General features: G+C 33.3%; 3 protein-coding genes across 4 annotated transcripts; 1 reads left to right on the plus strand and 2 right to left on the minus strand.

Annotated features, from left to right (window-relative positions):
* LOC124421860 (high mobility group protein DSP1-like) lies at positions 1-20,288 on the plus strand. Its single transcript, XM_046957532.1, has 5 exons — positions 1-4,942; positions 12,097-12,318; positions 17,833-17,993; positions 18,097-18,271; positions 18,414-20,288. The coding sequence occupies exons 1-5, from the start codon at positions 4,301-4,303 to the stop codon at positions 18,528-18,530; spliced, it is 1,317 nt and encodes a 438-aa protein (XP_046813488.1). The 5' UTR covers positions 1-4,300; the 3' UTR covers positions 18,531-20,288.
* Positions 19,591-23,380, minus strand: LOC124421863 (tetraspanin-2A). Its single transcript, XM_046957536.1, has 6 exons — positions 23,244-23,380; positions 22,475-22,780; positions 22,088-22,285; positions 21,804-21,980; positions 21,532-21,717; positions 19,591-21,392 (listed from the first exon to the last, which is right to left on the minus strand). Exons 2-6 carry the CDS (start codon positions 22,559-22,561, stop codon positions 21,315-21,317), a joined length of 726 nt encoding a protein of 241 aa, XP_046813492.1. The 5' UTR covers positions 22,562-22,780; positions 23,244-23,380; the 3' UTR covers positions 19,591-21,314.
* On the minus strand, positions 22,811-27,204 carry LOC124421857 (double-strand break repair protein MRE11). 2 transcript variants are annotated; one of them, XM_046957528.1, is made up of 13 exons: positions 27,066-27,204; positions 26,394-26,624; positions 26,095-26,266; positions 25,890-26,026; positions 25,633-25,823; positions 25,363-25,567; positions 24,972-25,244; positions 24,802-24,883; positions 24,590-24,734; positions 24,349-24,512; positions 24,089-24,215; positions 23,628-23,987; positions 22,811-23,380 (listed from the first exon to the last, which is right to left on the minus strand). In XM_046957528.1, exons 2-13 carry the CDS (start codon positions 26,476-26,478, stop codon positions 23,285-23,287), a joined length of 2,037 nt encoding a protein of 678 aa, XP_046813484.1. In that variant the 5' UTR covers positions 26,479-26,624; positions 27,066-27,204; the 3' UTR covers positions 22,811-23,284. The 2 variants fall into 2 exon arrangements, with proteins under 2 accessions (XP_046813484.1, XP_046813485.1); XM_046957529.1 differs by having other exon boundaries at positions 26,394-26,435; positions 27,066-27,197.
* Positions 27,205-27,217: the final 13 nt, after the last annotated feature.

Raw genomic sequence — 27,217 nt, forward strand, 5'->3', positions numbered from 1 at the left:
ACATTATAAAACGTTGGAACACGATAGAAAGTAGGAATGCATTACCGCCATGGATAAAAAAAAAAAAAAAAATCATGAAAAACAGAAAACCAAAGCAAAGAAAAAACAAAAAAAAGAATGTTGAAATAGGCAAATCGAAGAATAAGTTTTCATCGTCGTATAACTTCACTCATATGCTTTCCAATCCGAAATATGTGTGCATTAAAGGAGCACTTAAAGTGTACAATTGACGAAGAAGCCGGATCGAGATGAAAATTTTATTTCGCCGAACAGGTTTTTTCTATATTGGAAGGTCCGCGATTACTTGGCAGTTTTGCACGATATTCGCGCTGCCATCCTGGGCGCAGGGGTGAATGAAATTTAAAATCGCAAGGCGTTGCTGCTTAATTTATTCCATTTCATAGACCATCTGGTTCTCTCTAGTCGAAAAGTTGTCGTAATTCACGACTTTAATGCCATTTTAACATATTTCATTTGAAACACGTATACGCTCACGCTTTGGGAGAATCAAATGAAACAGCACAATTAATGTCACATACGACTTTTTAATTACTGCTTCTAATTCCCTTAAGATATATTTTAGAGCTACTTTAATTGTTCTTTATTTAAACTCTTCTAATTGCAAGTCCTACTTGCAAATATTTTCTAAGAATCTCTTAAGATTTAGTCTGGTTCTTATTCTATTCTTCTTTGTTGGCGTACTATGCAGTTTTAATGAAGATATGTCTAGGTATAAATAAGACACGATTTCTAGATGAAAAACGTTTAACGCATAGCTATCTACCTATTAAAATTTATTCTTTGCAATGGGCCGGATCGATCATGAGCTTTTTACACGAGTAAAGTAACGTAACCCAAACACGGAACAGAAATTCCCACAAACTTTAAAACCAATTATTTTTTATCGTGCGTTATCTTGGAACAGCAACGTAAAAATATTCGGTATTATTTAAATTCCGGTCCTCTTAAAAATAAGGCTGAACCAATAACGATTTCTTTGTCATATGTTTTATGATAAAGCTTTCGAGAACGTTTAATATATTATCCCAAATTTATCGTTCTCTCGTAAATCATTCTTTTGAAATTTTCTCGAAGAATTAATATTTCGTCGAATAGCATTCGAAAATGAAAGAGAAATATTATGCGATTTCTCCATTCGTTCCTGCCGTTCGTCGTCATCCTGAAGAGTTCGAAGGCAAGGACCTCGTTATCGAGAAATGAGTTAAAATCTTCTAGTCGCGTTTTGAAAAGGTGACCGAATAAACATGATTTTAAAAAGAAGTTAAAACGTAACTCGGCGAGCTTTTACTTGATATCACATGCAAAATTCGAAGAGATGAATATCTTCCCGTTCGGCGGCACGAATGATCATGCGGAAGACGGGCCCAATGTAGCCCGGAAGCGTGTAAATCGACCTTTAAGGTTCGTCGGTCGGTAAGGCGGACAACACTCGTCGAGTACAGAAGAATGAGAGAAAAAGGGTGCGCGAAAAGCAGGAAGCGTCGATGTGGGGCAAATTCCAGTGACCGTAGCGGTGTAACGAAACTAAGAAGGGCAAAAAAGGTAGCTAGAGAAGAAGAAAGAGCGTGGCGACAACTCAGTAGCCGGCTGTCGTCTCTCGTTCTCTTTTATTCGTTCTCCTCTTCTCTTTCTTTCTCTTTTTCCTATCTCTTTCACTCTTTCTCTTTCTCGCTCGCTCACTCGCTCGTACTCTTTTCTCCGCCTAAAAGTTGACCTCGAGTTTCAAGGGTAGAGAAGGCAGTCATCCGCCCCTCTACGTTAGGTAGAAGGGGGGATCTACGAGCCATAACTCTCGTATTCTTCACGAAGGAAACGAACGAAAGAGAGAAGGCGACGTTGACTCGGCGTCGATGCCGGTAGTCTCCCGCCATCCCCACCGGGCAAATGAAGCGTCCTGATTGGTAGAAGCGTCGTGGCCCTCCTTTGTGAGGGAGCGGGTGAAAGCGTGGCTTGGCAACGTCGCGCAAGTTCAACGCTGCCCGCTAGAAAGAAGGCTAACCTCGTGTGAAAGCGAAAGAGAGAGAAAGAGACGGATCGACGCGCACGGCGAAGTGGAAGGAGTAGAAGGGAGGAAAGGAGAGAGAGAGAGAAAGAAAGAAAGAGAAAGAGAGAGAGAGAGAGAGAAAGAGACAAAACGAACGAACGAATGTTCGACCGGGCCGGACTTCGTCAGGTTGTTCTCTTCCGCGTCTCTGTGTGCGAAATTGAACGCGCGAGCTTAATGCGACGATAGAAGCGATCCAAAAGATCTCTCTCTTTCTCACTCTCTCTCTCTCTCTCTCTCTCTCTCTCTCTTTCTCCAAAGTCACGCTCTTCTCCATGCGAGCAGACGACCATTAGCGTGTTCCATGAGGAGCATTTACGGCTGCTCAGTGGCCGCCATCGGTATCGCGGCTCGCGTCGCGGTCGAACGTCGCGCGCGCTTTTACGCACGGCGTCGTCGTTACTCGTCCTCGTCGTCGTCATCGTCATCGTCGTCATCGTCGTCGTCCTCACCGTTGTCGTTGTTTTTGTCGTCGTCGTCGTCGTCATCGTCGTCATCGTCGTCACTACTGCGCGTAGGCGCGCAAGAGAAAGATCGAAGGATTATTCCATTCGTTTGGGAGAGGGAAAGAGAAAGCGCAATCGTACGAGTCGGAAAAAAGAAAGAGAGGGGAAGGGAGAGGGGGAGAGGTTAAAGAAACAAAGAAAGAACAACGAAGCAAAGTATGTTCGAAAGCTGATAGAACAATGGAGTCCGGACATAGAGAGCTTAGATGCGATAATAGGAGTGTCATTGGTGGAGGCGATTAGAAAAATTAATGAACGCGCTTAGTAGTTCGCGTTCGAAAGGAGAAAAAAAGGATAAGAGAAGAGACGCCACGACGATCGTCATCGACGTCGTCGCTGTCTCGTCTTGTTGTCCTCGTCGTCGTCGTCGTCGTCGTCGTCGTCGTCGTGTCGCAGCCGTCGTCGTCGTTAAGCAGCGACGTTGAGGCAGATTCGGGCTAGAAGAGAAGGAACGAGAAAAGCCGAGAAAGACCGATCGACGACGGGCAAGGCGAGAGGCACACGGGTGTCGTACCACCGTTCACGGTGGTGGGGGGACTGGAGGAAAAAAGAAAGAGCTATACGAGTGAAGGAGAAGAGAGAAAGAGAGAGAGAGAGAGAGATAGCGAGCCTTCCCCGGTTCGCCGGCCGGCCGTCGTGCCCCTTCTCCCCTCGGTTAGTTCCCCTGCCGTCCCGTACGGTTGCTTGCACCCATCCTTGCCGTCGTGCTGCCGCCACCACCGCCACCACCGTACCTAACCCACCACGGAGCTGCAGCCAACGAACGACGACGAACGGTCGAGCGTAGCGTCGAGTAGAGAGAACGTATTCCAAGTGTAACGCGCGTGCCACGAAGGCTTGCTCCGTGCGTAGTAAAGCGCTTCGAAGCGTCGAGCGCGCGCGCGCCCAAACGCCCGCGTTTATACCGATAGGGCTTTTATATACCTAGGTGATATTGTATATCGTGTACTGTGTGCGCCAGGTGGACGATAAAAGAAAAAGAAAGAAGCAGAACCACGAAGGAAGTGAAGAAGAGGTAAAGAGAGAAAGAGACGCATGTATAGCGTACCTACGTCTGTGATATACCAACCACGAAGGAGGGAGACGAAGATATACATATATATATATACACATGCATATATACATAAAGAAGAAAAGTGAGAGAGAGAACGAAATCGAAGAGAAGAATTAAGAGAGAGTGCGAGAAAGAGAAAGACGCGCGTCGCGGATCACGAGAACGCGCGTCCACGACGTTGACGCCAAAACCGAAGAGAAGGTGGAGAAAGAGGACAACGACGACGACGAGGACGAAAAGAACGAAGAGCCGGCTAGTAGTACCGTACGGATGTGAGGGTGCGCGCGTGGACGAGGTACCTTCTCTCGCGAGAGAGCGCGAGCGTGCCCGGTCTCGCTCGCGCGCACGCGTGTGCGTGTGTGTGCGCGTCGTGAGTAACCTCTCGCCGTCGCCACCGCCGTCGCCACCGCTGCCGCTGCTGCCGGTTGTACCCGTATCTTCCTTTCTCTCTCTCCCTCGTTGCCGTTGCCGTTGTCGTTGTCGTAGTCATCGTATTCGTCGTTGTAGTCGTCGTTGCTGTTGCTGGTGGATAAACGACGAGGGTACGAAGAGGAGAAGGTGGAGGTAGTGGTGGTGGAGGAGTGAAGGAGGAGGGGAGGAGGAGGAGGAGGAGGTGGAGGTGGAGGAGGAGGAGGACGTTAACGTAGGAGCCGCGTACGTGTACGCGCGTACGAAATGTCGGAACACCACCGCGTAGCCGGTGGCTGGGCTACGGCCAACCCTGGAAACCGCGAGGATGCGTCCGGCGGTGCCGCTTGGTGGCCTTCCGGCATGAACGCCGTCTCTGCTGCCGAACAGCAACAACAGCAACAGCAGCAGCAAGCACAGCAGCAACAACAAAACCTCCATCAGCATCTGATGAATCAGCAACAGCAGCTCAATCAGCAGCAGCAGCAGGCACAGCAACAACAACAGCAGCAGCACCATCAGCAACAACAGCACCAACAACAGCAGGACATTGTCAGAAGTACTGCTGCGGGGACGCAGCAGCTTTTCTCCTATAAAATGGCATCCAGCTTTCAAAATCCGGCAACGACCGGTACGCAATCGAGCCCCGTCTCGACGTCGACGCCTGTTGGCTCCTGCATGAGGGGTGGCTACGACTTCAGACTCGGCAACGCTCCCGGATCGGGCGGCGGTGGCGTACCCGGCACTCCGTCCGCGCCACCGCCCGGCGTACAGTGGTGGTATCCAGGCGGTGTTATGGACGCGGCCGCTCAGAACAACCTTCATCAACAGTTGCAGTCGCAGCAGCAACAACAGCAACATCTATCGCCGATTACCACGCAAACATCTACGCCCCCCGTCATGTCGCCGGTATGTTCGACGATCGCGTCGTCTTCTTCTTCTTCTTCTTCGACAACGATCGACTCTACATCGTCGTCTCACGCACGCTCTTTCTCTTCCCATCCCCCCACCCCGCCCAACGCTCTTTTTCACCCCGTATCTACCCAACTTCTCTTGCATCCGCCTTTCTTGCTTCCATCTTTTCGCTTTTCTCTTTCCTTCCTTCCTTCCTTCCTTCCTTCCTTCCTTCCTTTCTTTCTTTCTTTCTTTCTTCCTTTCTTCCTTCTTTCCTTCCTTTTTTCCTTCCTAACTTTCACGTTTCTACCCCGTTCACCGTCATATTTTCGCGAAAAAGAAACGAAAAGTAAGGGAGGCTTTTCGCGTAGCAGGCTTCGCGCGTAGATCGATCGTAGCGAATTACGCATGAAGCTCACACGCTCGCTCGTTCACTCGCTCGCTCACTCGCTCGTTCGTGTTTTCGTTCGTTCGTCGTTGCTCGCTCGCTCGCTCACTCACTCGCTCGCTCGTTAGTAGAGCTCGCTTGTTCGATCGATCGCGCGCTTCATAACTTCACAACCGAAGCTTCTCTTTCTTTCTGGGTCTCCTGACGCCGTTGTTATTACCTATCATGCTCGAAGCCACTATCGTTTTCCATACGTTTCTCTTCTCTTTTTCATTAGTTAGTTCGTTCGTTCATTCGATTGTTCGTTATCATTGTTCCTTCTCGTTTTCCTTCTCGCGATCGTTTTTCTACATTGAGGAAATCATTTTCAATTTTTTTTTCTGTTCTTTTTTTAAATTTTCTTCTTGTTTCCTTTTTCTTCCTTTCTGTTTTTTTCTCTCCTTATTTTTTTTCCTCTTTAAAACGCCCGCTCAAGAGGACGCGCGAGATTCCGATCGTAAAAAGGATCGTGAGGGAGGCTCTCGGTAGTTACTGTCGCCGTTGGAAAACTGGTTTGTTTAGGCGCTATGGCGCTCTCTCGAGAGTTGCCTGCGAGAAGAGAGGCTTGGTAACCACCACCACTATTAACAGCAACAACATTCGTTAAGCTTTTTAACAGGGTGGTATTTCACAATTGTTAGAATATTATCGATAATATTTATTGGATTCATTTTTTCTTTCTTTCTTTCTTTTTTCTTTTTTCCTTTCAGGAGGTTTTTGAATTTCTTCAATATCTCGTTTCTTCTCAACGTGTATATCATATTTTATTTAAATCTTTTTTTTTGTTTTTGTTTTTTCCCTTTTGTTTCTTTTCTTAGGTTATTTTACCCTGCGAGAATAGAAAATGTGATTGGAAAGAGTGACCCCCGTACTCGAATAATCGATTTTCGATTATATGGTTACTACGAATCGCCTTTGTGTTAGTTTGTCGAACGGTGACGCGTTTTTCTACTATAATTAAGCGCCTGGGAAGCTTTCGAGTCGGTGATTCTCACATATTGTGTTGCGCCTTAAAGCTTGCGCTTTGCGATTGCATATATATATATATATATATAAAATCATTCCGAATATCGAATATCGAATATCGTGATTGCAGATAGACTTTTCTTGATGATGAAGATTTAACACAGGTCGTAGAAACGTGGCCGCATTTGCGCATGGTACACTCCAAAATTAACTTCCATATTTATACTTTTCTTTTAGTATGGAGATTTACTCATTAATTCTGAACGCGTCTATCGCGAGCTTTGTTATAATAATAAGTGTTAAGACAAATTCGTAATTTAAACGAGACTTTATATTTCTTTTTCTTTGTAGTTTCATTTTTCGTCAGAATCCGATGTTATATAAATGGAAGATTTTTCAAGTTCTAACCTCAATTTCGTTTTAAACAAATGTTTCTAAAGTTATGTATTTACGATGAAAACTTCTATCTTTAATTTCACCGTAATACAATGTAGAATGATTTTTTTTCTTATTGATGAAGGTACATAAAAGTTTTCTCTCTCTCCCTTTCTCTCTCTCTCTCTCTCTCTCTCTCTCTCTCTCTCTCTCTCTCTCTCTCTCTCTCTCTCTCTCTCTCTCCCTCTCGAGGAAAAATTGTCCATTAATCGAAAAATTTTTGTATAATTTTCATTTACAATACGTAGCAATGCAAGGTTTTCCAAAAAAAAAGGAAGTACATAATGTGTACAGATAAAACAAAGGTAATAAAAGTTTCGGTAGGATTTTGTCAAGAATAAATAAATTTTCATAAAAGTTACCTTTTTATTCGAATACCAAAAGATTATTAATTATCACGCATTGTGAAGGATAAAAAAGAAACGATTTTTTGTCAAAGAAAAACCTACTTAACAAAAGACTAAAATTTAAACGTGCTTGTCCCAATTGTGCTACTTGTAAATTCTTTTCTTTAGCTTTTTCGTAGCTAAAGAAGAAAAATGTTTATAAAACTTGGAAATGTTATTATAGAGTTTCCAGATGATTTTACATTTATTGATATTTGCAATATATATAATTATGAATTAATTATTAAATGGGGCGGAAGGTATTCAAGAATTTTTGAAATCATTATTTTTATTATTATTATTTTTATTATTATTATTATTATATTATTATTATTATTATATATTTTTTTATTCTTCCATGAAATAACATATGGTAAGACATATTCTACGTTGAAACATTGGTCTTTCAGTCTCTTTCTATAACGGTACTTTGCTCGATTGAAAACTAGTTATTCTTCCTATACTCTTTGCTGGTTTATAATCATAAGGAAAATCCGTAAGAAACAAAGAATTTATTGAACGTATCGTGTTAACAAAATTACCTATTTAATTCTGTATTATACGTACATACATTATATTTGTATTTATTTCTTCCATTTAGATCGAAATACTCGAAGATATATAAAGAATTTCTATAAATTTAAGTAACTCACTTTAATATGTCATCCAAAAGATTTTCGGATGTCTGATCAAAGTTTTCTTTTCCCTTTTTCTTACGATATACTATTCCGTCTTTTTTTTTTTTTTTTTTTGTTATATCATCGATCGTTATTCAATCGTTCATACTTTATTTTACATTTAATGCATCTTACACTAGTGGAGTGATATGGTTGTAGTAAGAGATTGTAGTATGTTAGAATTTCATTTTTTTTTCTCGTTTACATTCTAGAATATTTCTTAGAAATGATCGTCATCGAATTATCGTTATTTACTAACTAATATAAACATGTTTATAAACATCTTTATAAATGTTAAATTTTGTCAGTGAATGAGGAATAAAAAGAAATTATTTATTCAAAACCATTGTTTGTCCGGGTTCGTGTTAAGTTCATAATCGTGCCTTAGAATCTAATGATTAAAATATTTCTAAGGAAAATGTCATTCCCTTTTGTCAGTTATATTTTTTTTCTGTAATCATCTATCTTGAGATTTTATCTAGAAATATATATATGTATATATATTTTATATATATGTATATATTGCTTAACGAGCATTTTAACAATTGATATTACTAATCACAACATCAACGGAATGTCATATGCGATAAACATCAAATGTGAGAATTGTATACACTCGTAACAATGGAATCTATTCACGCCTCATATTTAGCGGTAAACGAGGCCGTCTCAATCTAAGCGATTGTTTACAGTCATCAGACGAAGACGTAAATTTAGATCATCGAAGTTCGAGATATGTGACAAACTTTGTGTCGTATATATATATATACATATCTCGATATAATTACAATTTATTGTATATTTATCTTTTCACGACCTTCTCTCTGTACAAAATATGTGTACATATACAAACAAACAAAGAAAAAGAAACCAAAAAAAGTCTCGAGATCAATATTCGAAAATTCATTAATTTCTCGGAAACTGAAGTTCTTCCAATGACGATAATATAGTATCTTATATTTAGGTAACCTTTACAGGATAATCAAGAAACAAATGGTCTCTACTAGACCGAAACACTATTAATCATAAATAGACTTTCGGTAAAGTACTATTGTAAGATAGCGCATTCGAATTTCTTCGAAACATGATCAATAATAAAGATAACAAAGAAACGAATTTTCTCTTCGATCGATTTTTTTTCTTTTCTTTCTTTTTCTTTCTATTTTTTTTTTCTTATCACATCTAAAGTTTACATATACTAGGGGGAGGAACAAAAGTTTCTAAATGATTTTTAAAATCAATTGCTTTTTTCTCTTTTTTTTTGGACTTATTAAACTTTTATTTAAAATTTCAGTTCAACAAGTCAAGGTTATAATTTTACCATCTGGGGAAAAAAAAATTAGCTTATAAGAACTAATTTCTCAAAGAAAACTAATTGATTTTTAAAATCACCTAGGCCCAACCTGTGTATATTGCCATCCTATTATATAAAATTTATCGAAATTGATGACATTAATAAAGATAATAGAAAAAAAGGTTCTATATGTAATTTTCAATCGTTTGTATCGTTAACGCATCAGATAGAAGCACTTAAGATATAACAGAGAAATTTGAATTAGAGCTTACATCTATCTTGATGTTTGATACTGAAGATATTACAGAGGAGCTTTTTATTGGTCATAAATATTGTAGTTTGTATACGACGAGTCGGTCCCCGTGCATGACGTCGTCGATATTAAAATATGACGATCGTCATGCGCGTTAAAGAGGAAAAAAGGGGGGAAAGAAAAAAGAAAAAAAGGGTAGAAGGAAAGAAGAAAGAAAAAGATAGAGAGAGAAAAGTAATTTATTTCTTTTTTTTTTTTTTTTTTTTTACTTGCTCCTTTTTCATGCGCGCGCCTTTTTAAAAGACGGTTTTTGGGCAGCACGTAGCGCTCTTCCATCGCACCTCCCGATTGCATCATCGATCGGACTAGACCGCACCTGCTCTTGGTGCTGGCTAACACCATCCACTACTAGCCTGCTTGAAAATTTTCGTTAAGCTTCTATTTATCAAATGAAATTTTCTTTTTTTTTTTTTTTTAAATATACAATTTATTATTATTATTTTTATTGTTATTATTATTATTATTATGATTATTATTATTACTACTATCTTTTTTATGACTAAGGACAAGGCAGGTTGAAAAAATCTTTCATTTCGTATTTATATAATAATATTACTTTGATATTATTTTATTCTTCCTTCTTTTTTTCCCCTTCTAGAAAAAGAAAAATAACGCTAAAGAATCGTTCATTCTTATTTTATTTTATTATTTTTTTTATTTTCTCCCTTTTTATTTTTTCATTTTATTTTATTTTATTTTTTTTTATTTTTTTTTTGTTGGAAAGATTCAATAGAGAGAAGGAAAAATATGGCCCGATATTTCCAGAGGGGGAATTTTTTTTTCATTTACTTTCTAGACGAATATATATATATATATATATATATATATATATATATATATATATATATATATATATATATATATATATGTATACGTGTGTGTGTGTGTGTGTGTGTGTGTGTGTGTGTGTGTGTGTGTGTGTATGTATGTATGTATGTATGTATGTATGTATGTATGTATACACCCCCATACGTATTTATTATCACGACGGTGGAAAACTCTGTAGTAAATTATCACCCGACACATGTATTTTCATCTAAAACATTTTGTTAGTTTCTCACGATGGAAAACGCATATGTATACGTGTATTACTTATATATATTTTTCATAGTACACACACATATATGTACTATGAACTACGGAAAAGTTTGAAAGCTTGTTATCATCTCTACCGGCCGTAACACGGAATGAAAACAAATTCCGACGAGATTTACTTTGTTGGGAAAAGAGCATCCCTACGAGAAGATACGCATACGTTTCTCTTATTTCTTTCATTTTCATTGAAATGTTCGTGGAATGCCAAGAAGACGATAAATCATGTCAGTTTCATATTCGAAGAAACTTGTTCCAATGATTTCTTTCGATTTTGACAATATATTCTCGTATTTGTGTGTGTATGTATGTATGTATGTATGTATGTATGTATGTATGTATGTATATGTAGTTACTACTCTTTTTTTCTTTCTTTTTATAAAAGATTGAAATCTGCTATAATTTTTATTTCTCTCATTCTTTATTTTTTCTTTTTTTTTTTAAATTTTTCTTTTCTTCCCTTTTTTAATTTGGTTTTAATTTCATTTTCTTATTTATTTTACTACGTACAATATATAATGATGTTTCTTGCCTCGGCAAGTAAAATTAAACTCGTTCGATAAAATGGTTTCATGTTTTTGTATTGCACATTGTAAACATATCTATATGCATATGTAGCGATTAGCTAAGATAACACAGTACATATAAGCAACGTGAAGTAATCTCGCTTGATATTACATTTAAACATAATGTAATGTAGTGTGTGTGTGTGTGTTATATACATGCATACTTTATATTTTATATATATACATAAAGTGGATTAGATCGTTTAACGTTGCGAACGTATTTTTTTTCTTCGATTAGATTTATTATAAAATTACGTATTAGAAAAAGAAGTTTGTTATATGTACAAGATTTTTTGTTTATTTATTTTTTTATTTATTATTTATTTTTTTTCTTTCTTTTTTCATTGTTACGTTTTTAAAGATTTTTTAAACATAGCATTTTTCTTTATCTATCTTTACATACGTGTAGTATAAAAAAAAAAAATAATAAATCATTTAAAAAAATAAAAAATAACAAAAAGAATAGAAAACTTTACGCATATAAGTGGATTATATCGTTCAACGTTGCGAACGAATTTTTTTTTGGATTCGATTTATTATAAAATTACGTATTACAAAAGAAGTTTGTTATATGTACAAGGTTTTTTTTAATCTATTTTTTATTTTCTTTTTTTTTTCTTTTTCTTTCTTTTTTTCTTTTTCTTTTTTTTTCTTTTTTATTGTTTCATTTTTTTTTATTTTTTTTTTATTTTTTTCTTCTTTTTTTTTATTTATTTTTCTTTTTCTTTTTTTTATTGTTTTAAAAGTTTTTTAAACGTAGCTTTTTTATTTATCTTTACACGTGTATATATATATATAAAAAAAAAATAAATAAATAAATAAAAAAAAAAAATAAAAAAAAAAGAAAAGAAAATTAATAAAAAATAAAAAAAAGAATTAAAAAAAATAGAAAGAAAAATAGAAAAAAATAGGAAGAAAAATAGAAAAAAATAGGAATAGAAATTCGAAAATAGATTATAGAAGAACGTATTAATGTAATAATAATCTGTTTTATTATTGATTTGACGTTACAGCATCAAATACAACAGTTACCGCAGCAGAATAATTTGCAACAAAATAACGCTCAAGGTCTGCAACGAGACAACATGCCTAGAGGAAAGGATTCTAAGCCGAGGGGACGAATGACCGCATACGCGTTCTTCGTTCAGACATGTCGACAGGAACACAAGAAGAAGCACCCCGAGGAGAAAATCATATTCCGTGAATTTTCAAAGAAATGCGCGACGAGGTGGAAGGTAAGGCATATCAGTTTTTTTCATTACTCCGTTCTTAAAGATGAACAAAACGAACCGGGGAAAAAAAGAATTTAGAAAGGCATCACTTTTTATCCTATAACGTCTTTTTCCCTCTCTGTTCTCTAACCGACGAAATACCGGTCACGTGCTGCCTCCCCCTCCCTTTCCCCTCCATCCGCACCCCTCTTTTTCTCTTTTTTGTATGGGTTTAGAAAAAATTCACGTAATTTTTCTTTGCATATTATCATCCAAGAGAATTGCTACGTTTTCTGGTCTTGCCCAACGCTATTCAGCAAGAAACCAGTTTTAAATAGATATAAATATGGGATCTCGACCGTGGAGGAATGTTACTCTGGAATTCTTGTTCTCAGCTCCGAGATAGCATTGAGCATTATAGCCGGAATGAGAGAAGTTCAACTTTTAGCATGTTTAAAATACCCCACAAGAGAGATATTGAATTAAACAACGTAGAGAGTAAAGAGTTTTGCAAACGTATCATTTATATGTGATATTCTTCATGTATGTATGCATGTATGTATGTATGTATGTATGTATGTATGTATGTATGTATGTATGTATGTATGTATGTATGTATGTATGTATGTACGTGTGTATGTATGTACATGTGTATGTATGTATGTATATATGTCTGTATGTATATCATAAATCCTATGAAACTTTTTCGAAACATGAACTTCGATCTCTCTCTCTCTCTCTCTCTCATTGTCGTTTCAAATTCCTCTAAGTGCATACAATCTGTATTTTAAAATTTCTTTCTTTAGAGAAATCTTGCGTGAAATCTTTCTTCCTGCACATTTTTCCACAGATTTTCTTCTTTTCTTTTAATATGTGTGTGTTATGTGCAAGCACGTACAACATCCACACAGAGAGAGATAGAGGAGGGGTGGAAGAAAAGTTTCTTTCAGAAAATCAATTATTCTTTTTCAAAACTTTTTAGGTTTGTAGTTAGGCTTGTAGTTTTACAATCTGATGAAAGGATTAATCGAAAAAGTCTCGAAAAAGAGTAACTGCTTTTTAAAATCATTTAGAAATTTTTGGCCCACCTAGGAATTTTTTGAAATGATACATATACATACATATAGGTACATACATACATACATATATATATATATATATATATATATATATATATATATCATTAATTTACAAACGTACAAATTGGAAAAAAATAACGATGATAAATGTTCGAAACGATTTTTCGTTTAAACTTTCACGAAGTTACGATAATGAATAAGTTTTTGCTCATTTCGAAGAAATTGCTGTTGGCATGGTCGACGCACAATATGCAGGACATACACCACACCCTTTCTTCGCCAATTTTTCATGTCGGTTCCTTCTTCATGCCTCTATTACGGTAATGACCGTTAATGTTCCTGAGAATTCTTATTTCTTCGCTAGTTATTACTGTTTACTTGATTCTCAAAATTAGGAACCATGAAATATATTCATAGTGAATAAATTGGCGGTTACTCTTTCATTTCATTTTCAATTGAATATATGAAGATGTCGATTCTATGGAATGTACGTTCGTTGAATGACAACATCGAAAATTCGTATTCACAAATGGAATATATATATATATATATAAATTTTATAAATGTATATATACACGGAATGTTTCAAAAGTTAGTCATGGATGAGCTAAAAGTTCATAGATAATTTTAAAAATCAATTACTCTTTTTCGGGTCTTTTTAGATTGGTTTCCTTTTTTTCAGATTATAAAACTATAAGTCCAGGAACTTTATTACAATGTGAGAAAAAGAATCAACCTAAAAAGCCTCGAGAAAAAGTAATTGACTTTTAAAATACCCTAGAAAGTTTTGACTTATCCTGTATATAAATATTTTATATACGTAATATTTTATATGCATAAAACATATTATATATTTTTATGTTTCACGCCTTTTTATATCTATGTTTTGCACTCACGTGGGTGAACTGTTCTACATATTATTGATTATATGCCTTTCGTGAGAATAACTGTAAATAGAACTAATGCTTCACTATAATGATTAACTTCGGATAAAAAGACTTTACTATATTTGTTTGTACCATACACGGCATTAGTATTTTTTCAATGATGTATCTACTTTTATTAATCTTTGCAAAACATTCTTTCAATTTGCAGGCGCAATGTTCGTTTGTCAGATATTTAAAAACCTTTTTTTTTCTTTTTCTTGTTTTTTTCTTTTTCTTCTTCTTCTCTTCTTCTTGCAATCAGAAACTTTTGCGTAGGATTGAATAGGTATCGAGTATATTCAACAGGTCTCGCTCTACTTAACGCGAAGTTTAAAGAAGTCTTGTAATCGAGATGAGAATTTCTGATAATTCACCTGCAATTTAGTCCTTTACACAGAATACTACGAATTTCAGCTTGTATTACTTCTTCTCTTCTTCTATCTTGTTTTCTCTTAATTTTTGTATTCTTTTCTTTCTTTTTTTTATCCCTCTACAAACTATTTTCAAGATAATAGCTGTGTTATATGTTACAACGGTTTGAAAAGATGGAAAATATTTTTATCTTAAATAAATAAATTATGTACACACACACACACACACACACACACGTATGTAAGAAAATTTATTAATCTGTAGTATTTTTAACATCGATACAAACTTGTATTGGATTTCCTTTTGATTGGCCTTTCTCTATTTTTCTCTCTCTTTCTCTTTTTATCCCTCTTTTGGTGCTATCAACGATGAGGAGATATTTTTATCGGATAAGGGTTGCGCTTCGAAAATCGATACATTCGAGCGCATGCCTGAGAAGTTAGAGAATCCAAATGATTTTTAAATCGGATCATCAATCGTATATTCGTCGTTGATTCGTTTGTGACTCGCTTATGTCTTTCTGTCTTTCTGTTCATCAGAGATATTATCGACGGGTACAGAGTTCCTCATTAATCATCGACGGAAAGAGACGTTCATTCATCCGATTAAAAAATTTAAAAAATAAAAATAAAAGAACTTGAAAATATTTTGTTAGATCTATCCGGTGATAATAATTATTGGCTTACAAATTCTTCTCCGTTAAGATTCTTATACACTTTATTCTCTTGTAATTAATGATACTACAGGATGTGTCAAAAGTCTCTGGATGAGCCGAAAAGTGATTTTAAAAATTAATTATTTTCTTTCGACACTTGTAATTAGGTTTGTAGTTTTAGAAGCTAGACTTGTAGTATTTACAATCTAAAAAAAAATTGACCTATGGAGTCTCGACAAGGAATAATTAATTTTTTAATCTTTTGATCCGGCTTGTATATATATCATTCGTATCTTTTGATATAGATATATAAATTAATAAATAACAGACACAAAATTTCATCTTTTGAATCATCGAATTATCTTTCGCCGAGTAATTTCATCAAGTTATTATTGAATAAGCGATTTTAATAAATCGTAAAGAAAAAAAGACTCAATCTATAAACCATGTCAATGATATCGTTATTAGTATTAGTTGCGATACACACTTCAAACACACATACATTAACAAGAATTACGTTTGTATACGAAACTCACGTGCAAGTTGAATCTAGCAATGCCACGGAACGTTGTTTCTCACGTTTTGCTTAGCTGTTAGTATTTATGGAAATATCAGTTTTTATCCTTATCGACGAAAGAAGAAACGTAGTTGGTTTAATGTCACGTTTTTTTTTTCTTTTTTTTTTCTTTCTTTTTTTTTTTAAATGAGTCGCTGAGATGAATGGTATATATACGTACGTGTATATATACATCTCTCTCTCTCTCTCTCTCTCTCTCTCTGTGTGTGTGTGTGTGTGTGTGTGTGAGTGAGTGTGTGTGTGTGAGTGAGTGAGTGAGTGAGTGAGTGAGTGAGTGATATATACTTTCCATTCAAATCAAAATTTAGATTAAATAGAAAAATTGTATTACGCGGTTAATGGATAACAGAAATAATTTAAATACCATATGAGGTCTGTGTGTGTGTGTGTGTGGTGTGTGCGTAAAACATTCATCTTCCAAGGATTTCTTAAAAATTAGAATCTCTCGAAATGTTCAAAGTTCGAAATCAACTGACGATTTCAAAATCAAATATTAAACGTTTAGTAATATTCGTGCTATCGGATTATTATTTTAAAAGCGTTTAGAGCCGTGCGCTGCGCGATCTGTGCTTTTCTTTCGAGGCCTTGCACCCGTAGCGCAGCAGCTGGTGCATCGGTCAGCGCACCCTCGTCGTCGTCTTGGCTCTGCAGATAAAAGTGATCAGGCTCGACTCATCATGCGGTAGTGCCCCGTAGCAGAGAAAGTTTAAAATTACTTCCTGTCTCTTATTATTTCTTAACAAAGTCGAAGTTTTTCTTAAAGTAAAAGTGAATACACAAGTTTTTCATTAAATAGGATAATTTATAAATGACAATAAATATTTTCGTTAACCTTTTTCCCTTCTAATTTACTAAGTGACGATAAAAGAATTTTTCATCAGCTTCGATTATCTCAACCATCCGAAAATATACGAAAGTAATAAGATTGAAGAGTGCCCGAGAAGAGTCATAATCGTTTTTGTTCGCCATCTTTTTCTTCCTATACAAGAGAAGTATATACATACATACATACGACTACGTACGTTTTAATGGCCGACGCTTTAATGGCCGCTGTAAAGTACTAACTCTGATGAATAAAATTCTATATTGATTTCTTCTGCGATATGTAGATAAATATTTAAATACAATAAAAAAAGGAAAACTTAAGTAAAAATTTATAACCAATTAGAGATCTAAGTCTGGTTCTTATTACGCGCTATGTAATGATATATTTATTTTCTTTAATGAAGGGAATGAAAAAAAAAGGAGAAAAGTCGATTCTATATTCTCTTCTGCTTTTTATTTTAAATAATGCAGAAGAGCTCGGCCAGTCGAAAGACCCTTTGGACCGTGGCTCGTACCCTACGGTATTCTATCGACCAGCCCTAACGTGTGCCACCTCTTCCGCTTTTTTCCTGCTTCTTTCTCCTCCTCCCCTTCGTTCTCTCTCACCCTCTCTTGCTCGCTCTTTCTCTCTCCCCCATTCCTCTTTCCCCTCCTATACTCTTTTACTGAGAACGTTTACTCCCTTTCTCCCCCCCCCCCCCGCTTCTTTTTCTTTTACTTTGACAAACGGCCAGTTTTACTATTTAGCATATATTTCATAATAGAAGACAAAATTAGATTGGGTAGATTTAACAACAATAAAAACGAATTTCCAAAATATTAGGAGTAACGATTTATTAATCAAATATGATGTCGTGTTTTTACAAAGAAAAAAATGGAGATATAATCTGTTTGAAAGATACTATGAGAATTAATATAATAAAATTTATATCATCTTACAAACATTTATTTTCTCCTTCATAATAGTTTCATTTGAAATGCTAATTTGGAAAATAAAAGAAGGCAATAGCGTTTATCGATTAAAATCAAACTTAATAGGTTTCGAAGCTTTTTTCCCCTAGAGACGTATGATTTTTTAGAAACGTTGTATACCTCTCTTTACAGACCATGTCAGACAAAGAAAAGAAACGTTTTCATGAGATGGCAGAAAAAGACAAGAAAAGATACGACGCAGAGATGCAAAATTATACGCCACCTAAAGGAGAAAAAGGCAGAGGAAAAAAACGTAAACATATTAAGGATCACAATGCACCTAAACGATCACTGTGAGTAAAATAAGATTTGTTTCAATTTGAAATATATATATTCATCGGAAATCAAGTTTCGAGGATTACATAAAATTATTTATCGTATTGTCTCTCTTTCTAGATCTGCCTTCTTTTGGTTCTGTAATGATGAGCGTGGTAAAGTGAAAATGTTAAATCCTGAATATGGTGTAGGAGATATTGCTAAGGAATTAGGTAAAAAATGGTCGGACGCAGATCCCGAAACCAAATCTAAATATGAGGCTATGGCAGAGAAGGATAAAGCTCGATACGAGAGGGTATGTAGATAGTAGTTAAAAATAAATGAAAGTAATTTGAAGAGAATGTTCGAATCTAAAGAATAATAATGGAAATATGATTGAATGAAAGGAAGAGATGTAATGTAGGAGTTGCTAATGTAAAAAAAATATATTTTAACAGGAAATGACAGCATACAAAAAGAAAATGAAAGATGGTGCACCAGTAGTGGTAGGAGCACCACCTGCAAATACTGTAAAAAGTGACAGTGAAGAAGAATGGAAGGAAGACGATGAATAGCGGCTGCATGATAAAATGTCATCTATCACCCCGTGTCCTTGATCCTAAAAGCATACCTCACCTACTGTACGTACCATTGACCTTAGCGTGAGTGTACTTACACCACTAGGAGAACAAATAACTAACCACGAGTCCCCAATTATTTACAATAATAATTGAAAACACACGCGATTATAATAATTATTTTAAAACTTGTGTGTATGCGCTATGTGAAAGGAGATTGTATGAATGACATTTGTATTTTAACATATTGATTAGCAACATGTAAAGTGTCATAGCATAGAGGAATGAAAAAGATGGTGCCCACTTTCTGTGTGAGATGGAAGGCGCAGGGGCTCAATCATTGTTGACTTTGTCTCCACACCATGTTAAAAGCTAATTTAGTTAGTAATAACAAAAGATCCACTAGCCTCGTTGTTATGCGATATATCACTTGAAAAAAAATGATTTTGTGAAATTTATCAGTTCAGTTCATTTGCTGCCAGAATATAAGAGACTAACATTGTATATCCTTGTACAGAACGTTTCTTTAAATCAAATTTCTCTCAGGTAGGGCATGGGGCTGCTTTGTATGAGTGTAATTGATTTTTATATATGTCGAGAATAGCTGTAAGTAATTAGAATAAGTATACTTAAACACAACGTCGAGATCGTACATTCACATCAACGTGTGATAGTTTTCACGAATAGTGGATACTAAGCCACGTGATTGAGCCTTGTAGTTTATAAGCAATTTGAATCGAGAAAATATGTAGTTCACAGCTTTTACAAATCAAAATTAGGACAGTATATTCTGACAGTCCTATACTTACAGAGAAGGGTGCTCGTTGTTGTATGCACAAAAAGTCGAAATTTTATTTGCATGACGTGCTACAACACACACCACAATTGCTGAGAAAGATCACAACACAGATCAACACAGGATAGAAAAATGCCCTAATTTTACTTTGTATAGTGACTTCGATCATTAAGTTTTACTATAAAAATATGTAAAGATTTATGTTTTTTATTCATTTTGATGAGGAACTTCGTAAATGGCAGTTGTTTAAGTAGACAAATATTGTAATTTTTATTTTATTTTATTTTTTTTTTCCTAACGCGTAGAAGTGGTCCCCCTGCCCTTACCATCGTCATCCTCCCTCTCATATTCATTATGTCAATAAAGGAAATACTTAAATCCTATCCAAACCATTTGATTCCCTTAATTGTTCAAGAAAGCAAAGTAGGGCGTGTTTTGTACTGCCTTGAGTCATCTGGTGTACAGCAGGCTGTATTATAATAAATTATTGTGGTTTCTTGTAATGTTAACATTCCTAGAACTTAGTATGTACAGATCCTTATCATTGAAATTAGTGCAAACTATGTAAGTGGCACGCAGATGAAATAGATCTGGTCACTTGTTTTGTGAATTTGTTAACCAGATCAATATGCGAAGTGAATATAATACAACAAAAAGGCTTTCTTACGGTCAGACTGACTTGCACCTTGATTTGGCTCAGCAGTTAGCCATCATTTTTCTTAACATAAAGCTCTTCATCTTCCCCCATGCATTGTCATGTAATGAATCATTGTATGATTATATGAACAAAAACCTGTTTTAGAGGGAGCTAGAGGATGAAAACTGTAAAATATAAAATTGTAATATTTTAATACTGATTTGCAGATGTGCATAATTTTAACATAGCTGGTTAAAGTGAATTGTACTGATTCAGAGGTATCCATTTGATGGAAATTAATAAAAACAAATATTGAAAATCATGACAGAATTTCTTGTGTTATTACAAAGGAATTATAATTGAAACAAAACACAAAACAAACAAAAAATATGTTTCTTTTGTATATCTCTTAGGGATAAATAAACTTTGCAAAAAACATATTAAATCGCTTTTGGTACTGACGCTTAACCTAATTATAGTCTATGTAAATCGTTGTACGTGTAAATCATTTATTAAAACTGCGTTTAATGAATATCTAACATTTTATGCAAATATAATAAGCGTATGAGTCCTTTATAGGCGAAACAAAAAAGAAAAAAAGAAAGAAAGAAAAACAGTCCGTGTTAAAAAATCTACTAAACATATAATATATTGTATTATACAGTGAGTAAAACGTTTTTACTCTGAAGCATCATACACTTACGGTATTATTTGGTCATAAAATAATAGATATATAATACTTAATAATACAGTCAATCAAAAAACATATGAAATAAATAATGCATGACAGTTTAACGAACGACGGCCCTTTTATTTTTCTTATATGTTGGATCCATATTGAAGCACATCTTGCGTGTACGATTTTATTTATCAACAATTGGACCAATTGCATTATATAAGTACTATGTATGAAATTTTCATCGATTAATGGACTTTCATATAAAGTAACGCATGACAAAATTAGTTTTAGTTAACAATTTATGAAAATGTTTCTTCCGACTATTGAAAATATATAATTTATACAGTATTAATTAAAATATATTTCAGATATATGACTTTAAGATATATGAATGAAGTGGAATACTTTCAGAACTTTCTTTTTTCATTTTTCTCGCGCATTAAATTCCATATATAGTGTCTGTATCAAAATTTTATATAAGAGACTTACATCAATAGAAAGTACACTATCTTCTATCGACTGTTTTTCGACTATTTAAAAAAAAATTTCGATTGTATAAAATATATTTATCAAAAAAAAAAAAAAAAAAAAAAAAAAAAAGAAAAAAAGAAAAAAAGAAAAAAAATTGTAAGTTAACGTTCGCGTGATATTTCATGATTATTAATGTAATTAATGTTTGTATGTGACTGATTCTTCTTCTTTTTTAATGGCACGAATAAGTGTTAAAGTGAGTACCGCCAATACTACCTGTAACAACGAAATATTCGTGTGTAAATTGTAATTATAAATGCCGCTGCTATTTTATGAAAAAACATTTCTAATTTATTCTTTTAATATGATTTATGTATCTTTTGAGATATATGGTTTAACCTTCATTAATACTTACATGTAACATACACAAAGAGAGGGCCAAACCAGCGAGCCATCCTGCTCTTGCTTCCAAAAACCAAGAGATTTCTTCAACACATCCATGAAAGAAGGCATTTCCGGTAACCGTGTCACGACATTCAGTTGGCAAAGGTTTTAACATTCTCACATAATCCATTGGACCGTCAGCACCACAACATCCGACCTGTTTTAATCAAAAAATAATATTCATATATAAAATATTTCACATTTTTTCATGTCTAGGATTTACATTTATCTTAAATTGCTTACATTTTCTTGAATCAATTTAAGAATATCAGATGCCTTCTCGTATTGAGAATTAGTGATAAGATTATTCATAGATCTTCGTATAATAGGCTGAATTTGACTATCGTAAGTTGAATAATCAAGAATAACAGCTGCACCTGCTAAACCACATATAAAACAAAATAGTTGAAGGCCCACGTGCTAAAAGAAATGATAAATAAAAAGAATCAATTTTTCTGCAAAACTCACAGGAGAGAGTATATAATAGATAGAGAGTTTAATAATTGATTTGTGAAATCTTAACTTACGACGAAGAGAACCAGGACATATTCCATCAAAGCTGCGCCACAGCCTACGAAAGCAACTATTATGACGAATATGGATGTTGCAATTAATACATAAACACCGATGTAAAATTCATACATGTCCAAGAACATTATCCAATCTTGAAATACTGGCTCAAACCTTAGCCATAAAGATAAGCCGAACATAGCGCTTCCAAAAATCTATAGAAAAAAAAATTTCAGTAAATTTATACGTTTCAAATATGATATAATGAACTTGTTATCATACAAAAAAATATTTTTACTAGCAAAATATTATTTACAGAAACATTTTTCTAATGACAAAGATGAGAATATTTCTTTTTAACTATTACGCGACATTAGAAATTTCATATTTCATCGTGTACTTACCCACATTACGCTGTTCAAGCAAAATATTGTATACTTTATACATTGTATTTGCTGTTCCAGCTGAGGGATCGAATTTTTCACCACCATTTTGTACAATTTTTAATTAGTAGTTCATAGATATACTACGCTATTATAAAAAAATCAAAGATTTTCGAGAGAGATACGAGATGAAATCGACTGAAACTTGCATGCCTCCTCAATGACATACGCGAGGCATCTTTATCGCTAACAAATATAAGATAAGTGGATAAGCACGTCCTAGATAAAACGCCCAAGTTGCGTTACGAATCCAAAGTGATTCACTCCCTTCGCAAAGAGAAAAAACAAAAATTGATATATATCAAACAATTGATAATCTATATTTCGTAAAAGAAATCGTAAAATCTAATACAGAAATTATAATATCTATTCGAAAATAAATTGTAAATATTTCATAAAATTACGATATAACTAAAAAATATGGAACAATTTTTTATCACAAATTTAATCGATAATAAATTAATGTAAATGTGTTACTATTTTGATTAATTATTATTATTATAATATTATTATATATAATTATTATAATAATATTATAATATTATTATATATATATTAGGAATTAGAAACAGGAAAATACTGAAAGAGATATCAGTATTATTAAAATGAATTTTCATGAATATATAAATATTTATAAAAAATAAAAAAAATATATGTGTATATACATATAGCGTCACACATATGATAGAAAATAATACAGATGTACATTAAAAACACAAACATATATTACGTTCTATTTTCATTCTTCTTTAGAAATGAATAGCTCTTTAATTAATCACTATCTGAGACATCTATATACGTATTCGCAGCCGGTCGACGTAATTGACTCAAAAACGTAGTACTATGTTGATTTATCGTAGATTGCATCTATATGTGGAAAAAGAGAATTCATTTTTTTATATTATTTAACATGTTTACAATAAACCCATTTATCTGATTGTATTAATTTTTCTACATGAAAAATTAATAAAAATTTTATCTAAAACTTGTTATTAATAAATAAATGTAAAAAAAAGTATTTCAATATTTGTGAATATCGTACTATTGATCTTCATAACGAAGAAAAAATTAATAATAATGATAATTAAAAAGATATGTCGATCTCTCATCTCACCTGTTGTACTGACCGTTTCCCTTTGTTGAGTATAACAGATGATGTGAATGAATCTTTATTATTTTTGTTTGTCACATTAACTTTTGCACCTCTAGAACCCTTTTCTAAAGTACCTTTGCTACTTGCTCTTCCTCTTCCCCTTCCTTTTCCTCTTGTAATTGCATTTTGTTTTCCTCTACCTCTACCTAAATAACTTATTTCATTATCATCATCACCATCATCATCATCAATATTATCATCACTATCATTGCCATCATTATTGTCAGTGCTATGATCATCATCATCATCATCATCATCATCATCATTATTGTAATGTGCTCTTTTTTTCTTTGATAATCTAGTACTCAGAAAATTAATTACCTGTACAAATAAATTTGGTAAATAAAAATTATAAAATAACCATACTGGAAAAATGTCAAAAATTTATATAAATGATTATTTTATAAATATTATCAACTAACATCTCGACTTTCTTCTTCTTCCTTCTTGTTTCTTTCATCTCTATATTCCTTAATTTTATCTAGAATTTCCTCAGGGTTTTCTAAACGTTGTTTCTTCAAGTGTTCCTTGGTTTTATTTATTTTACTTCTAAAATATACAAATGTGTATCAAGAAAATTACATTATTCTTTGCATAGAAAAAATTAAAATTTATCATTATCATTTATATTAAATAATATTCTTATCGTAAATTAAAAATTTATATTAAATAACTATCTTACTGTATCACATCTTGTATAGCCTCTTCGTCCGCTTTTATAATATACTGACTTAATGTTTCATTCAGTCCAGTAACAGACAAGATTGTTAACAAATCTTTGTTCTCTTCTGAATCAAAATATTCTTTAATACTTCCTTGAACGCTTTGTGTCCAACCCCTTTCTTCCTATTAAGACAATTATGAAAAATATTAGAAGCATATTTAATATATCATATTTTTATTATGCATATATTTCTTATTACATCTTCAAAATGAAATTTATCTGCTAAATCATCCAATGAATCATCCATAATACTATGTTTACTTGATTTAGAGGTATCAGCAGTTTTACGAAAAAGGATCATACTCATAGGATTGAGTACTTCATCGCAATACTTTTGTGAAAGCCTAAAAAATAGTTTTTTAATATCTATTATAATCTTCTCAATATTATTATAATGCACTCAAAATATACCCTGTAGTTTCAAATACATCTTGTTCATCATTATAAAATAATCGTAAACGAATTAAGGGCTCTTTTGGCTGCTTATGATGTCCTATAATGATATAGCTTTCAATAAAAGATTACAAATACTAGAATATTTCTTTAATAAATTTACAACATATAATACTTGAAAAAATTACCTGTCAGTTGTCCTAATGCTTTAGGTATAAGTTTATGTTCTATATATTTATCTACATATTCAGAAATAATGCTTGCATTTGAAGATGTAGGTTGTGTTTTCCTTTTTTCTTCGATTTCAGGATTATTATAGAGAATTAGAGTATCAAATACAAAAGGTCTAACAGTATTTAATTTTAGTTTTTTAATTTTGAATTGTAACTTATTTACATATAATAGCCCAACATGTTTTGATATACTTTCATTCTGACATAATGATGTTGCAATAGAACTGCCTGTATAATTATTATTAATGTTATATAATATAGAACTATGAAAGTATAGTCATTTATATTACGTATCTTGAAATATTAATTGTTGTATTAAACGAATAGCATTAAGTAAATATCTTACCTGGCTGAGTTATAAAATATGGAACACCTGTAACTGTTTCTGGCGTAATGCGACACTCATGCTCATGTCCCCATATAACTAAATTAAGGAATGGTGGTAGTTTACTTTCTGGGACATAATCATTTTGTGCGTGCTGTACACGATTTTGATGCAAAACAAGAATATTAAAACATTCTGGAAATTCTTCTACTTCTTTTAGCTGAAGCTGTGTATATAAATATAAAGTTCATTAATAATAGATCATATATGCTGAAATTTATGTAAACATACTTTATCATCTTTTATAAGCCTATATAATCTTTGATCATTGACATAGCCCAGGCCATACAAAGTAATTAATGTAGAACCTTTTCTTAATATTATAGGTTCTACAGTTAATCTGTCGAGACTCATCCATTTTCCAAAATAATTAACGAGTCCTGCTACTGATAGTGTATCCATAGAACCAACACTACTAAAACCTGTAAAAGTATACTTGTTAAATTACCGTTCATTAAATTCAACAATATTTTTTTCTTATTTCTTACTTGGATCATCATGGTTTCCATGAATTGTAAATATTGGCATGTTAATGTTTATGTTTGGATCTTCGTAATTGGCATTTTTATAACGACAATGTTCAAAAACTGTAGAAGGATCTGTTAAAAACTCCATTGCAATGTCTCTGTTAAATTATAAAAAAGATTTACTTTTTATATGGTTTTAAGAAAACTATATATATGTTATACAAACCCTGGACCATAACAATATTTCCTTATTAAGTCCATACATTCAACCATAGTAGTTTGAGAAGGTTTAGTATCATGGAAAAGATCTCCTCCAAGGAGTATAAAATCAACTTTATATTTTTTACCATATTGAAGAATTTCTTCAAATGTTGTAAAACTATCATATAGTAGTTGACCTGTATAGTAAGATGTACACATATATTTTTTTATATTGTATAAGACAAATTAATGCACTAAATAATATAATTCTTTTTACGGTAATATATCTTGTAATTAATAAAAGAATATACTTTAAAGGCATACCTTTATTTCTTTCATGTTGATAGCCAAGATGAATGTCAGTAGCTATCAAAATTTTAAATGTGTCACTGTCAGATATTTCTGCCATTTTAAATATATCTGGAATTTCTAGAATATTGTTATAAGCGAAACTTCTAACAAATTATTTTAATTTGAATCGCTTTAACAAATATCAACAAAGAGTAAAATAAAATGAATAACGAGCGCATTTCCTGAATAGCGACATCTGTCAAACTGTATGAAATATTTACAATTTATTAAAATACTATTTTTCATTTTGTTAAAATATTTTATATAAAATATAATAGTAATTTTTTTTAATTATTTACGTACAGACCTTATACAAATTTTTATAAATTTCTATGAATTTTTAATTTTTTAGTAAACAAAAACCAACTTATTAATTGGCGCCAAATTTTCAAGAAGAAAGATATCCTGGGTAATTTAACCGTCAATATCAAAATTTTTTTAAATATATATATATGTTTATATTATATATTATTTATATATTATTAGATACACAAAACAGAAAACAATACAATATATGTATATTTATATATTTATATATATAAATATATTTATATATTTATATATTATTTATATATATAAATATTCTCTTATTTCACTTGAGTGTACACCTTTCGTGTAACCTATTGTCGCGTCATACAAATATACCTTAAGCTGCTTCAGTTCTTTGTACAATATGGCCGTTATGTTTCTTATGGTTGCTGTAGAGGGCATTTGACGCAGGACTCTCGAATTTCTAGGTTCATGGTTAATGCACGACGCTGCGCAATACGAAAAACCTACTTCAATAGTAAAAAAGT

This window comes from Vespa crabro, chromosome 2 (genome assembly GCF_910589235.1).
Source record: "Vespa crabro chromosome 2, iyVesCrab1.2, whole genome shotgun sequence".
NCBI classification, from domain to species: domain Eukaryota; kingdom Metazoa; phylum Arthropoda; class Insecta; order Hymenoptera; family Vespidae; genus Vespa; species Vespa crabro.

Excerpts from the sequence above, each read along its gene's own strand:
- LOC124421860 (XM_046957532.1), top strand. The coding sequence starts at position 4,301 with ATGTCGGAACACCACCGCGTAGCCGGTGGCTGGGCTACGGCCAACCCT. Across the intron at positions 4,943-12,096 it reads CGCCCCCCGTCATGTCGCCG|CATCAAATACAACAGTTACC; the intron begins GTATGTTCGACG and ends TTGACGTTACAG. Across the intron at positions 17,994-18,096 it reads AATGCACCTAAACGATCACT|ATCTGCCTTCTTTTGGTTCT; the intron begins GTGAGTAAAATA and ends CTCTCTTTCTAG.
- LOC124421863 (XM_046957536.1), bottom strand. The coding sequence starts at position 22,561 with ATGGTGGTGAAAAATTCGATCCCTCAGCTGGAACAGCAAATACAATGT. Across the intron at positions 22,286-22,474 it reads GCTTGAACAGCGTAATGTGG|ATTTTTGGAAGCGCTATGTT; the intron begins GTAAGTACACGA and ends TTTTTTCTATAG. Across the intron at positions 21,981-22,087 it reads ATGTCCTGGTTCTCTTCGTC|CACGTGGGCCTTCAACTATT; the intron begins GTAAGTTAAGAT and ends CATTTCTTTTAG.
- LOC124421857 (XM_046957528.1), bottom strand. The coding sequence starts at position 26,478 with ATGGCAGAAATATCTGACAGTGACACATTTAAAATTTTGATAGCTACT. Across the intron at positions 25,568-25,632 it reads GGCTTATAAAAGATGATAAA|CTTCAGCTAAAAGAAGTAGA; the intron begins GTATGTTTACAT and ends TTATATACACAG. Across the intron at positions 24,884-24,971 it reads AGCATTAGGACAACTGACAG|GACATCATAAGCAGCCAAAA; the intron begins GTAATTTTTTCA and ends ATATCATTATAG.